Source organism: Mesoplodon densirostris, chromosome 12 (assembly GCF_025265405.1).
Source record: "Mesoplodon densirostris isolate mMesDen1 chromosome 12, mMesDen1 primary haplotype, whole genome shotgun sequence".
In the NCBI taxonomy this organism is placed as follows: Eukaryota; Metazoa; Chordata; class Mammalia; order Artiodactyla; family Ziphiidae; genus Mesoplodon; species Mesoplodon densirostris.
The window spans coordinates 59,139,761-59,155,515 of NC_082672.1; the positions used below are offsets into that span (position 1 = coordinate 59,139,761).

General features: G+C 35.9%; 1 protein-coding gene across 7 annotated transcripts in view; it reads left to right on the top strand.

Annotated features, from left to right (window-relative positions):
• Positions 1-15,755, top strand: part of USP45 (ubiquitin specific peptidase 45) — a 69,747-nt gene that overhangs the window by 31,091 nt on the left and 22,901 nt on the right. For all 7 annotated transcript variants that reach the window (XM_060115176.1, XM_060115175.1, XM_060115177.1 and 4 more), the window contains exons 8-9: positions 5,274-5,404; positions 11,845-11,932. In XM_060115176.1, the coding sequence (XP_059971159.1) occupies positions 5,274-5,404; positions 11,845-11,932 (219 nt within the window). The remainder of the gene's footprint in view (positions 1-5,273; positions 5,405-11,844; positions 11,933-15,755) is intronic.

Here is a 15,755-nt window from a genome sequence, read left to right on the forward strand (position 1 = left end):
TCCGGAGCCTGTGCTCCACAACGGGAGCAGCCACAACAGTGAGAGGCCCGCAAAAAACAAACAAACAAACAAACAAAAAACTTCTAAAGTCATAGCTTTAAGGTATGTTATAGTTCAAACATATCATGGGGCAGACAGCACAAAAAATGTTGAGGCAGCTTTCAAACAGACATACTAGAAAAGACAAATGGTTTTGCCTTTGTTGAATGAAGTGTCTAGGATTCCTGTTTTGTAGTTACTGGTGACAACTACTTAAATGCAGCCTTTTTGTTCTTTAAAGGTAGATTTAATTTTAATAGTGACCATCTAAAGGTGTTTTGGAGCCTAATTTGATATTGGGTTTTTAAACTAATGAGAAAGGGGAAAAAGGCAGCCTTTGACATTCAGAAGCTAGCCTGACACCCACAGTTTGGCCATGTTATTCAAACAGTCTCACAGAATTACTCCAAGACTGTTACAATGCGACAGAGCAAGGCCGCTTCATAATTTTCTCTAAACACAAACTCCACCACTTAGAAAATCCCAGACGCCCTCTTCTGGCCTAAATGAGTCAACGCGACTTTTTTTTTTTAACTAGTTACAGCTTTATCCTCATTCTAGCCTCCTTTTATTGAGATATCCAATTGTAGAAATACCCTCACTTTCTGACAGCATCCAGTTGAGAGCAGACCTCTGCTTCCTTAGATTAACTTCTTCCCTAAATCACCCAACTAAAGCCCAAATTCTACATGAGTTCTTTTTTTTTTTTTTTTTTTTTTTTCTTTGCAGTACATGGGCCTCTCACTGTTGTGGCCTCTCCCGTTGCGGAGCACAGGCTCTGGATGCGCAGGCTCAGTGGCCATGGCTCATGGGCCCAACCGCTCCGCAGCATGTGGGATCTTCCCGGAGTGGGGCACGAACCCGTGTCCCCTGCATCAGCAGGCGGACTCTCAACCACTGCGCCACCAGGGAAGCCCTACATCAGTTCTTCTGAATACCCTCTGAGAGACACTCCATGGTTCCCCATTGTGTGTGTTCTCCCTCAGTGGAACAAGTAATAAATCCACCTTGTTCAACTACAGATGTGTTCCTGGTGGTCTTGGGCTGGAGGGCATTTACACTAATAGTTATGATTTCAGTTAGCAATTGATTTGTGTGTGTGTGTTTTAGAGGAACAGAGAGTGAATGTATAGCTCATGATCTGGCTTTTGAAATACTTAAGAAAGAGGAGTTCTAAAAGTTCTTAGCCCAGTGTAGTAATCTTAGATTTTTCTTCCAAGGAGGCAATTTTTAAAGGCAATATTGTTGTATTTTTTTGTTGAAAAGGCAGTCTGTAAACTCATTGCCCGTTCAGCCTCTTAAAGTTTTTATGTTAGAGCCCAGTGCCCTCTTCTAGATTGTAGTGAGATAGTGAAGACTACTTTACTAAATGGAAGTTAATGCTAGTCATTTGAAAAGATTTCTTTTTAACTGTGATTGGATGTTAGGTTTAAGTATTTCACATGTGGAGCTGTGAAATTACTATATATGGCAATCATATTATAGCTGATCACTGTAGGTTTGTATCATTCTAAGAGGGAAATTTTCAATCTTAGGTCTTGGTTTTTTAGGACATACAGCGGACCTGGGCTGTGGGACTATCAGTGTAGATCGCTACTCTTTCAGTCACCAGTTTTATTTGGTCCTTCGTAATCTGTATGCCTTTTCTTTCTTTTCCTTACTTTATTGTGCTGGCTCGAGCCACCAGTAACATGTTGAATAGAAGTAATGAGAGCAGGCATCCTTGCTTTAATCCCAAAATTAGGGGGAAAACACTCAGTCCTTCATTATAAAGAGTAGGTACAGGGACTTCCCTGGCGGTCCAGTGGTTAAAACTCTGCACTTCCAGTGCAGGGGGCATGGGTTCTATCCTTGGTTGGGGAACTAAGATCCTGCATGGTGAGGCCAAAAAAAGAGAAAAGAGTAGGTACAAAATAAGCTACAAATTATATTGTACAACATGGGGAATATAGCCAATCTTTTATAATAACTATAAATGGTGTATAACTTTAAAAAATTATTAATAATAATATTGTACACCTGTAACTTATGTAATATTGTACACCAATATACTTCAATTTAAAAAAAAGGATTTAAGACTAGACACTGCACTGAAAAAAAAGAATGAACTTAACTGTAGGTTTTTCACAGGTGTTCTTTATAAGGTTGAGGACATTCCCTTCTATTCCTGGTTTTCTGAGCATTTCATCATGAATGGATGTTGAATTTTGTAAAGTGCTTTTCCAGCATCTACTGAGATTATCTTATAGTTTTTCTTCTTTATTCTCTGTTAATGTGGTAAATTACATTGATTGATTTTCAAATGTTAAACCTATCTTGTATTCCTGGGACAAACCCCTGTTAGTTATGATGTATTCTTCTTCTGTGTTGCTGGATTCAATTTGTTAATATTTATATGAATATCAGCAGTGTGCTTACTTTTTTTTTTAACTCCCTTATTGGAGTATAATTGCTGTACAATGTTGTGTTAGTTTCCGCTGTATAACAAAGTGAATCAGCTATACATATACATATATCCCCATATCCCCTCCCTCTTGCATCTCCCTCCCACCCTCCCTATCCCACCCCTCTAGGTGGTCACAAAGCACCGAGCTCATCTCCCTGTGCTATGCACTAGTTATCTATTTAACATTGGTAGTGTATATATGCCAGTGCTACTCTCTCACTTGGTGAGCTTCCCCTTCCCCCTCCCCATGTCCTCAAGTCCATTCTCTACATCTGCGTCTTTATTCCTGTCCTGTCCCTAGGTTCATCAGAACCTTTTTTTTTTTTTTTTACGTTCCATATATATGTGTTAGCATATGGTGTTTGTTTTTCTCTTTCTGACTTACTTCACTCTGTATGACAGACTCTAGGTCCATCCACCTCACTACAAATAACTCAGTTTCGTTTCTTTTTACGGCTGAGTAATATTCCATTGTATATATGTGCCACATCTTCTTTATCCATTCATCTGTCGATGGACACTTAGGTTGCTTCCATGTCCTGGCTATTGTAAATAGAGCTGCAATGAACATTGTGGTACATCACTCCTTTTGAATTATGGTTTTCTCAGGGTATATGCCCAGTAGTGGGATTGCTGGGTCATATGGTAGTTCTAATTTTAGTTTTTTAAGGAACTTCCATACTGTTCTCCATAGTGGCTGTGTCAATTTACATTCCCACCAACAGTGCAATAGGGTTCCCTTTTCTCCACGCCCTCTCCAACATTTATTGTTTGTAGATTTTTTGATGATGGCCATTCTGACCGGTGTGAGGTAATACCTCCTTGCAGTTTTGATTTGCATTTCTCTGATGATTAGTGATATTGAGTATCCTTTCATGTGTTTGTTGGCAATCTGTATATCTTCTTTGGAGAAATGTCTGTTTAGGTCTTCTGCCCATTTTTTGATTGGGTTGTTTGTTTTTTTGATATTGAGCTGCATGAGCTGCTTGCGTATTTTGGAGATTAATCCTTTGTCACTTGCTTCATTTGCAAATATTTTCTCCCATTCTGAGGGTTATCTTTTGGTCTTGTTTATGGTTTCCTTTGCTGTGCAAAAGCTTTTAAGTTTCATTAGGTCCCATGTGTTTATTTTTGTTTTTATTTCCATTTCTCTAGGAGGTGGGTCAAAAAGGATCTTGCTGTGATTTATGTCATAGAGTGTTCTGCCTATGTTTTCCTCTAAGAGTTTCATAGTGTCTGGCCTTACATTTAGGTCTTTAATCCATTTTGAGTTTATTTTTGTGTATGGTGTTAGGGAGTGCTTTAATTTCATTCTTTTACATATCGCTGTCCAGTTTTCCCAGCACCACTTATTGAAGAGGCTGTCTTTTCTCCACTGTATGTTCTTGCCTCCTTTACCAAAAATAAGGTGACCATATGTGCGTGGGTTTATCTCTGGGCAGCAGTGTGCTTACTTTTAAAAAACTTTTTATTAAAGTATTCACACAGAGGAGTGTACATTATAAATGTAGAGTTGATGAATTTTCACAAACTGAATACACTGAACTGAAACTAACCAACATTTTTCTCAAGAAACCGAGCATTACCAGCAGCTAGAAGCCCCCTTCAGGTTGGCTTCCATTCCCTGCCTTTCTGCCTCACAAGGATAGCCACTAACCTGGTTTCTAAAGGGCAGATTAGTTTTGCCTGTTTTAATATTATATATAAATGAAGTTATACAATATGGACTCTTTTACATTTGGCTTCTGTCAACATGTTAGTGAGATTCACCCATGTTGCATTCTCATCAATAAACTTGCTTTTGTTTTCAAAATTTAAGTATACTTTTAAAAACAGGTTATTTACTCACTCAGTTCTGAAGTTTTTAAACTGTCTCAGAATACTTAAGTTGGGAGCAGGGGATACTGCACCTTAGTACTTGAGCTTTGAAACTGCCTTAGATTTTACTTTTGACCCTTGAGGTAGCTTTCAATTTACTGAACATTGCAGAAATACTTATGATATTCAAAAGCTATAGAAAATTATAGCCTGTCTTTTCTGTGGTTTTAGCCAGATGGCTGATTTTTAAGGATAGTTGGTATGAAATATATATGTAATTTGTATTTCATGAGTATATAAATGAGACAACATATGTGATAGTTGTCTTAGAAGATAACATTCTATAGTGTCTGAGGATTATATTTGGGATCTGCTTTTTATTCATTGTCTGTAAGGAGAGGGGTTACTAGCAAGGATAACATTTTAGAAGATAAAACTTGGTGGGGAAAAAATTCTAGAATAAAGGGTGTTGCTCCTTCACACAGTTGTAGCTGCTTTTGTCAAACTGTATGTCTCTCTCCTTTAAAAGAGGGAGATAGTGTACCAATTTGTGACTTAATTTCTCATTCCTATTTTGTTAGTAAAATATTTGGGGAAAAGAAGAGTATGGGGTTTTGCTCATAAATGTAATTTATGATTATTTGTGAATTTGTACAAATATCAAGTCGAGTAATTTTATTTTAGGAGAGCACATTAAGGGACAGTTACAAGCAACAAAAGATTGGTTTTTCACTCTTAAGCTAATAGTTTTATTAACTAAAGGGCAGAGGATATGAAAATACCTGTATTTTTCAAGGTAAGGCATTTACTTTCATTTTTTATATATTCATCTTATATACGAGGGAATAAAGCTTCTTAATACACTTGAGGTGATTTAGTCATCATTTAAACAGAGTGTAACTTAGATTTTTAAAAATATTTTATTTAAAAATTGTGTATTTCTGACATAGAGTTGATCATGTTTTTAAAGGACCCATTAGTGGTGGAACTTTCAAGCCCTGGACCATTGACCTCAGCCTTGTTCCTGTTTCTTCACAGCATGAAGGAGACTGAAAGAGGACCACTTTCTCCCAAAGTTCTTTTTAATCAGCTTTGTCAGAAGTGGGTACATCTACATTCTTAGTATAAATAATCATGAGTTACAAAACACTAATGTGTTTATCACTTAATATGAGTAGTTTGACTCTGACTGTGACATGGCTGTTATTGCCTAGACTACCAAGAGAAAGAACTAACATTCGTTTAGTTGCAGCTGTGTGCCTTATCTAAATTATATCTCATAATACTCTGAAGAAGTGATTGTTTATCCCCATTTTATATATAAGGAAACTGAGACCCCCCAGAAGTTGAGTAGCTTACCTTGTTTCATGGTGACAAAAATAGGGTTTAAGGGCCTCCCTGGTGGCGCAGTGGTTGAGAGTCCGCCTGCCGATGCAGGGGATACGGGTTCGTGCCCCGGTCTGGGAGGATCCCATATGCCGCGGAGCGGCTGGGCCCGTGAGCCATGGCCGCTGAGCCTGCGCGTCCGGGGCCTGTGCTCCGCAACGGGAGAGGCCACAACAGTGAGAGGCCCACATACCGCAAAAAGAAAAAAAAAAAAAAAAAAAAAAAAAAATAGGGTTTAAATAGATATCTGTCCTGACTCAGAAGCCCATGATGTAATACCATAAAGTGAGAAAATTATAGAATTATAAAATCTAAAAGTGCTATAATAAATCATCTAACCTAGTTTTCTTATTTTTAAAGATGAGCTTTGAGGCATGCAGAATTTAAGTAAATTTCCCAAGATATTTAAAAACAAAATCCTTGTGTGCCTAGAAATAAACACATGTCATAAGGGAACTGACATTCATTTATTCCTTTATAGAAATTTGAGATCTTACTTTGTGTCAAGTAGTTGCTAGAATCCAGGGGTACACAACTTATAATTTGTTAAAAACAGACCCTTTCAGGAGCTCATAAACTAGTCCAGTCCACAATTAGTAAAATATGTAGAAACAAAATTCTTTAAATGTGAACATGCATTTTTGTGTATCTCCAGGTTTTAAAATTTCATTTTAATTTAAGCTAGTTACCTAAGCCATGGTATTGTATTATATTTTATTGCATTTTATTTTATCTCATAATATTGTACCAATGTTAATTTTCTTTTTTAAAAAAGTTTATTGTGGAAAGAACACAACATGAGATCTGCCCTCTTAAAAAAATTTCAAGTGTACAATGTGCTATTGTTGACTGTAGGTACAGTGTTGAACAGCAGATCTCTAGAGCTTATTCATCTTGCTTGACTAAAACTTGTTCATTAATTAGTAACTCCTCTTTTCCCCTCCCCCCTTTCTAGGTACTTCATATAATTGGAATCATGCACTATGTGTCTTATTGTAACTGACTTATTTCACTTAGCATAATGTGCCATGGTATTTTAAATGTAGTCCAAAATATGGAGGGTTTATTATATGTTTCATTTGGTTGCCAGGTGCTGTTTTTTCAAAGCCTGAAGAACAAAAAAAGCCTTTAAAAGTCTCAGAGACATGGGTGCCTCATAGAGTTAAAAAGTTTTTAGGGCATTATATACTTTAGAAATTTGTTTTTGACTCTCCCCAAAATAACTTTGTTTTGTGTCTTTTTTTCTGGTTTTATAGAGATTTATAAACATTTTCTAATTATTATTAAAATGATAGGTGCTCATAGATAAAAATTCAGACTACTGTTATCTGTTTTCTTTATTCTATCTAAAAGTGATTATGCATACATAGACATAAAAATAAATTGTTTGCAACTTGCTTGTTTTGCTTAATGTGTTTTGTACATCTTTCTATATTAGTACATGTGGATATAACTTATTTGATTTTACATATAGATATGTGTGTATATGTGTGTGTGTGTGTATATCATTGTACTTATGAGAGTATGTCTGTGGGATAAATAGAATTACTGGATCAAACATTATTTGAAAATATTTTTAAATTGCATTTTCTTTTGCTTTATTGTATTTACTTTAAAAAGAGTTATGTATATATTAACAAAAGTGATTTTTAAAAAAAAGTCAGGTGAAGATTTAAGCCATATATGTTGGGTCTATTTTTGGACTTTGTTCTGTTCCATTGATCTATATGTCTGTTCTTACCCCAATACTGTACTGTCTTGATTACTATAGCTTCATACTAAGTCTTGGAATTGGATGGTATGAGTCCTCAAATTTTCTTTTTTAGGAGGGGTGGGTTACTGCTCTAGGTCCTTTGCTTTTTTATGTGACTTTTAAATTAGTTTGTCAGTTGGGATTACATTGAATGTGTAGATCAGTTTGGAGAGAAATGACATCTTAACAATGTTGAGTCTTCCAATGCATGATTATCAGATACCTTTTCATTTATTTAGGTCTTTGATTTTTCCTCATCAAAATTTTATGTCTTTCATCCTATGAATCCTGCACCCATTTTGTTAGATTTACCTTAAGAATTTCATGGTTTTTTTATTGGTAGCTAATTGTAATTTGGTACTTAAATCTTTTTTCAATTTCTAGTCGCTCATTGCTAATACAGAGAAATACAATTGATTTTTGTGTATTGACCTTTTTCTTGCTTCCTTGCTCAATTCACTTACTGGTTAGAGTAGCTTTATGTAGATTCTTTGGGATTTCTTATGTAGACAATAATGTCATTGGTAAACAAAGACCATTTTATTTCTTCTTTTCCAAGCTGTATCCTTTTATATATATTTCTTACCTTATATTGCTGGCAAGGACCTCTAGTGTGGTGTTGGAGTGGTATAATAGACATCCTTGCTTTGTTCCTGATATAAGGGGCAGCGCATTCAGGCTTTCACACATAAGAATGATAAGAGCTGTAGGTTTTTCATAGATGCCTTTCATCAGGTTGAGGAAATTCTCATCCCTAGTTTTTTCTGAGAGATCTTATCAAGAATGGGTATTGGTATACCTTGATTCCTGGTCCAGAGAAAATGAGATAATAAATGTTTGTTGTTTTATAAGAAAAAAGAATGGGTATTAAATTTTACTGAGTGCTTTTTCTGCATCTATTAAAATAATCATATATTTTTTAACCTGTTGAAATAGTGAATTGTATTAATGGATATTCTGAATAGCTTTAGTGAACATATTTGATTTACAGTAAACTGTATGTATGTAAAGTGTAATATCAGTTAAGTTTTAACATATGTATACACTTGGAACACCATTGCCACAGTCAATATGATGAATGTATCTGTCACCCCTAAAAGTTTTCTTGGGCCCCTTTGTAATCCCTCTCTCTGGACTCCTTCCCCAAGCCCTGCCCCAGGGCTACCCCTTACCTATTTTTTGCCACTATAGATTAGTTTGCACTTTTTAGAATTCTGTATACAGTTGACCCTTGAACAACACAGGATTTTGGGGCACCAACCCTCCCCGAAGTCAAAAATCTGCATATAACTTTACAGTCAATCGGCCCTCCAGATCCCAGGTTCCACATTTGTTGATTCAGCCAACTGAGGATCGTGTAGTACTCTAGTACGTATTTACTGAAAAAAATCTGCATGTGAGTGGACCCATACTGTTCAAACTTGTGTTGTTCAAGGGTCAACTATAAATAGAATCATACAACATGTACTCTTTTTTTGGTCTGACTTCTTTCACTTGGTGTAATTATTTTGAGATTCTTCCATGTTGTATGCATACATTGATTGATTTTTGAAAGTTGAGCCAATCTCTTGAAGTTTCTGTTATAATGGTGATTGTCAGACACTTTGACCACTTGTGATGAATTGTTGGGAGCAAGTTCTTCAGCTTTCCTCTGGCTTTTTTTTCCCCCTTCAGTATCTTATTTTGCAATAGTTTTGAGACTCACAAAAAGTTACAAGAAGAGTACAGAGTTCCTGTGTACCCTGCATCCAGCTTCCATCAGTGATAATATCTTATATGATAGCAGTGCATTGTCAAAACCAGGGAATGGACATTAACATAGTACTATCAACTCCGGTATAGATCTTATTTGGGTGTCACTAGTTTTTACATGAACTCTACCCTGAAAAGTTCAGAGATGCTATAGAGTGATTCTATGTCTCCATTCTCATTCACGCCCATTTTTTAAAAATATCTATTTATTTCGTTGCATCAGGTCTTAGTGGCTGCAGGCGGGCTCCTTAGTTGAGGTTCGAGGGCTCCTTAGTTGTGGCATGCAAACTCTTAGTTGTGGCATGCATGTGGGATCTAGTTCCTGGACCAGGGGTCGAACCCAGGCCCACTGCATTGGGAACTCGGAGTCTTAACCACTGTGCCACCAGGGAAGTCCCTCATTCACGCCCACCTTTTTGCTTCCTTTATTCCTTCATGTTGCTAACTAGTATTGATGTGCTGAGCTTTCTTGCGTTTTGTCCATGAACAAATTACACACACACACACACTATATATATATATATATATATATATATATATATATATATATATATTCCTAGTTTTGTGATATTCTGTGGTGTGTCATGTACCTTAAGGATGCCATCAAAGTCTCAAGATAAGTTGAAAGTTCAGGGACTTCCCTGGCAGTCCAGTGGTTAAGACTCCTCGCTTCCACTGCAGGGGGCACGGGTTCAGTCCCTGGTTGGCCTGGTCGGGGAACTAAGTTCCTGATTGCATGGCGGCACAGCCAAAAAAAAAGATGAAAGTTCAGTATGCTATAGTATTCTGGGTATGTTCTTCAGTATTATCTTCTAATTTACTAATTTACCCTTCAACTGTGTATAGTTTAGAGTTTATCCTATTTTTTGTATTTTTATATCTGTAGTTTTATTTTCTTATTTCTAATATTTTAATTTGCTATCTTATATCTACATGTTCTTATTTAAATGTTTTTCTATTTTTTGTAGTATCTGGGCTTTTATTGGCAGTTATGCCTTTATGTTTTTGGACATTCTCAACATATTTATGGCAACACCTTTGGGACAGTTCTATACAATTTATTTGGAGTGAAGTAAATTCATTTCAGTTGTTTTTAACATTAGATTCCTTTATGTGTTTTATAATCCTGGATTGTAGCCTTCTTTGGAGTGAATTTTTTGTTCTTTCGCTCCTGTCTTCAACTCCTTTGCTTTCTCCCATCCCCTCCCTTCCTCATATCCACCTCCTCTTTCTGCCTAAAATTTTTAAATTTTATGATAGCCTCACCCCTTCCCTCCAGGCTGGCCTTGGAGATCCAGCCCTCTTAATGATTCAGTTACCATGCTGCCCTGGTTAGCAGATGGGAGAAGAGTCAGTAGAAGGTTTGGCTCAGGTTCAGGTCCCTAGGCTGTGCCTGTGTTCTGTTGTAGCCTTAGGTAACACTTGCCTAAGGGCTTCCTTTCAGGCTCTTGGTAAGATCAACCATCCTTAAACAATGATCCTGGCTCTGGTCTCTGTCTGAAGTACTTTTAGTTTTCTTTACCCTTCAGGACTGAGCTCTTTCAGGCCTAGAGCCTGTCAAGTCTGTGTTTTAGTCTGCCTACAATTTCGTGTTCTAATATTTTTGTTCTGTGAGATTTTTTTGTATTGAATCCCACTTAAGCCTTTTTTGTTTGTTTGTTTTCTCTTTTTATATTTTGTTATGTTTGGAGCAGAGAGAGTTTTTGGATTATGAACAGACTGATTCATCTGCACCCAGAAGACATCTCCATGAAGTCTCTTGTTTTAAATTTCTTTGTCTTGGCAGTCTGTTCCTGTTTTATGAGTGTGTATACATTTTCCTCTTAGAATTTGAGATTTCTGAAAGTTCTCAACTCTTTCCCACAGTAACACTTTTACTAAGGCACAGTTCCTGTGAATGTTTAGAGTTTCCCTTGTTTTGAATAGGGTGAATTTTTTCATATATTTAGTGATTTTTCTATGTTTATCCTTTAAGTTTGAAGGTCTCTTTTGGTATTTATTGGTAGCTCAGATAGGCTCCATTACAGATTCTATAAGTCATCATATGATTTGTTCCCCAGACCTAAGTAAAAGAAGAAAGAAAAAAAAATCTAGGTTTATTAAATTTTCTTCAGTGGTTTAGAAGGCAGTAAGTGCTTTGTGCATGGTTGAGATGGAGCTATAGGTAGAGACATGGTGGAGACAGTTTCTCCTTTGTTTGGGAACTATTTCTTCCTGTGTAAATAATCTCTTGCTTTTCTTTTGGTTATATAAGGTAGGAAGATAATAGATCATAGTAGCTTGGGTTTGAATACTGTTTTTTTACCTGCTGTGTGACCTTGCAAATTAAATAGTCCCTCTGAACCCTCATATATAAGCTAAAGAAAATAGTACACTCCAAGCTTGTTTCAGGATTATGTGAAGCTTAACACATGCACTGTACTTGGCATGTAGTAGTTGCTTAATAAGTGTTTAGCCATATTATTCTCAGTGTACTGAAGATCTCATCCTAATTGGAACAGTAATCACATTTTGTCTTTCTATTTATAGAAAGAGGAGTAAATTGAATCTTTGAGTATATGTTATTTCAAGTTGATTTTAAATAATAATAATATATTGTTGATAAAATGATTGTTCTTTTTTTCTTTCCTGTTTTGTTTTTAAATCATAGGGCCCCTGGATTTAAAAGCTTTCAACAACAGGACAGTCAGGAGCTTCTTCATTATCTGCTTGATGCAGTGAGGACAGAAGAAACAAAGGTCAGGTTTCTTTGTGTTTATCACATATTCTCTTTAAGAAGAGGGTACGAAACTGAAGGAATTTTTACCAAAATTTTAATGTACGTTTGAGAGTAATTTGATTTTTTTAAAAACTTCAATTTACTCTTCTCTTCCCCCGACTTTTTTGCCCCTTCTACCAGAAGATTATTTTTTCACTCTTTCACAACTCTGTTACCCTTTACTAGTTAATGCCCTTTGGCTATAAATAACAGAAATTAATTAATACTAGCTTAAATAAAGAAAAGGGAATCTAATAATCCAAATAAAGGGGGATATAGGACAGGAAGGTTCTCAGGAATCTGGAAAGTATTCTCCTTTTTCCCCCAGTTTCTATGGCTCTATAGATTTTCTTTACCCATCTCTCTGTGGACAGAGTAGTTTCTTTGCTTCCCTGTCTGAATGGTAGCACCTGACCACCATGGCTTGCTGCTTGTGAATCCCAATTCTAAATTCCCAAAAGAGGGAAGTCCCATTATCCCATGTTGGATTGCAGTCCACTCAGGAACCAGGAAATTGGGGTCCCAGCCTCCTGGATCGGGGACTGTTTCTGAGTAAAAAAGGACTGGTTAGATTTCCCAAACAGGGTTTATTGTAATCCTGTCCCTTAATTGATTGGCTGTTGGTTGACTTTAATATTAAATTAGTTATATTCACCTTCTTTGGTGGGGTCCTATGCAAATAGTATACAATTTTTCAGAGAAAATACAAGATATTAAAGATGAAAGATATCGAATACACAGCACATATCCTCCACTTCCTCCCTTTCTGTCTCATAGCAGACCCTGCTAATCATTCATAACGGTTCCACTGAGTCAGGGTTCAATCTCAGACTCATTCTCAACATAGCACTCTGGGCAGCCCCTGCCAATCATAATTGTTAATAACAGGTGAAATCCTGTTTTCTGTTCAAGGTGAATACCCTTCTTAATCTAAATATTAATGTGGTAGTAGAGCAACCAGGTGAAAATGAAGTGCTGATATGTTTGTGGTAGGTGTTTACTATGTTACTAGGCAGGGTGGACCCTCCTTTTTTTTTCTGTATGTTAATTGCTGTGAAGCGGATTTTATTTTATTTTATTTTTTTAACATCTTTATTCGAGTATAATTGGTTTACAATGGTGTGTTAGTTTCTGCTTTATAACAAAGTGAATCAAGTATACATATACATATATCCCCATATCTCCTCCCTCTTTCATCTCCCTCCTATCCTCTCTATCCCACCCCTCTAGGTGGTCACAACCTCCTTTTTTTAAAAAAAAAAAAATTCTACTTTGTTTGAATTGTACATAACATTGTAGTGTTTCTTTACTCCTAATGGCCAGTTTTCAGTGAAGAGAGAGTTATGGTTCTAATATTTTTTTGTAAATTATCTTAAAGAATGAGTTAATTATACCCTCCTGCTACCAAACAGTGTATATTACAATCCTATCCTTAATTGGCTGTTGTTAGACTTTCATATTAAATTAGTTGAATTCAACTTCTGAAGGTGTCACTCCCTTTCTGCCATCTATTTTTATGTATTTTGATTATGAACCCTACTACCTTCTATTTAGATTTACGTCTATCATCTCTCTTAGATTGTGGCCTCCTCAAGGCATGGTATCCCATGTGCCTTGCACACAGTAGTGCTCAGTGAATGTTTGTTGAATATGTTGTCTGTGCTTACCCCCTGCCCCGCGCCCTGTTTTTTTTGTTGGCCACGCCTCATGGCTTGTTGTATCTTCGTTCCGAGATCAGGGATCAAACCTGTGCCCCTGGCAGTGAAAGCACCGAGTCCTAACCACTGGACCACCAGGGAATTCCCTGTGCTTACCCTTTAAATGGACAGTATTTCTTGAGAATTTGAATTGGGAAGAAAACAGTCTCTTAAATGATTTATACTAGCTAGTTACTTGGGGATTTGCTGTTATTTTGAATATGTTATAATTTGAATAAACTTAAATTGACAGGGTAATTCTGCCTTATGTTTTACCTGTAATTTGTTTTGAAAAAAGTCAGTTAAGAGATTTGTAATTAGTTAAATAAGTTTGGGGACATTAACACAATCCCCCTGAGCTAATATTTGATCACATTTTCTTAGATCTAGAAACTGATATCAAGAATGGAGATTCAAACTTAAGTCTTTCTGACCTCCAAACTAATTATCTAATTTTATCCAATACTGCTTATTAAAGTTTAATTTTAATGCTTGGTCATCAGTGACTAGTATAAATAACCCATTTTTTAAGCTTGCTATTTAAAATTTAACCATAATTATTTCACTGTTTGAAAAAAAGTATTAACTCTGATTTAATAACTGTGATATATTGATACTCTTATTGAATGGGTCAATGCAAGGTAATAAGGTGGAAAGAGATGCTCTGTCTTTGTGTTATGAGTAGTAAATGCATTTTGACCTTCTGAGCCTACAGATGACATAGTAGTTACTTTAGGATTAATTCAAACCATCAGTTGCTAGAATAATTTTTTTTCCCCTATGATTTGCAAGATACATTTGCTACATGGTGGTCATGTATCATTGTAAATGGAATTAAAAGTCACTCTTTACAATGTTTTTCTCTGTTGATATTACAAATAAAACAATAAAACCTATCCCTATAATTTTTTTTCTGTTTTACTTTTATTACCTGATGGCATTCTTTGTTACAATTAAATTATTCTTTTGTCATAATGATGCATTATGATGATTCACAGTATCTTGAAAACTCAGGCAGTACAGCAGGAAACATTGGTTTTTGAAAGCTCTTATCTTTCTTCCTTTATTTGAGGGTTTTAGATGGTGTGGCAGAATTAAAATGTCAAGTCCGTGGATCTATTCAGTCTCGTAAGCAAGGACAGTCGTGCCAGTCAGTTACAGTGAGTACCCAAGCAGGAGCTGCATTGTCTGGCCTGGGAACTCCACAGATGTTAATTGGGCTGCTGTTGTAGTTTGTCTCTGCCATGTGTTTTTTGATTGAAGGAAGGCTACAGCGGTATGTCTGCCACCAGACTCTTCTAGTGATGATTAAAAACTACTGACCTCTTTTCATATTGTTTCATTAGGGTCTTTTTCTTATGACTCTGAAGTCGAGGAATATAACTCGCTGAGTAGAGAGCTAAAGGGATCATTTGTGCAAAAATTCTAAATTTTTTATGTGTGAAATAAACAAAATCAAATTCACAATAAGAACTTCTTTTATAGGCAGGCTTTTTACCTTAGAAATATATGCTTCTTTACTTTTTTCCTTTTAATTTGAGCTATCTCTAAATTAATGATAATTATATTTGCATTATCAAAGATATATCACTTTAATACATTACTGGGTAAGATTATTTTAAAGGTAGAATATCTCAGCTAACTTAAATTATGAGTGTTTGCATTATTTTTGAAAGAAGTTTAACATGGAGATTTGAACTAGTCGAACATGGGTACTGCTAAATGATTAATGTGCCGTGGTTGTTAGTCACTCCCTAACCAAAGTCTTTTTTTTTTTAAACCTAAATGGTTCAAAGCACAACAATGAAAGGTTGGAGATGGACCTAAGCCTATTTATTTTATTCAGCTTGATGAACTACCTATTAACTAACTCTTTAACAGTTTAGAGCAGAGAATATAAGTTTGTGGCTAGGATAAAATAAAAAAGCAAAAGTCTAATAGTTTAAAAGTCAATAATTTAAACAGCTTAATTGTTTTTACCCTTTTTTAAAAGTGTGATATCATAGCTTACATTTTAGAGTATGGTAAAGGCTCATTAAATTCTATTGAAAGTCGTCTGAATGTTCAAAATTGTAGAATAAATTTACAGACTTCTAAGTTGAATTA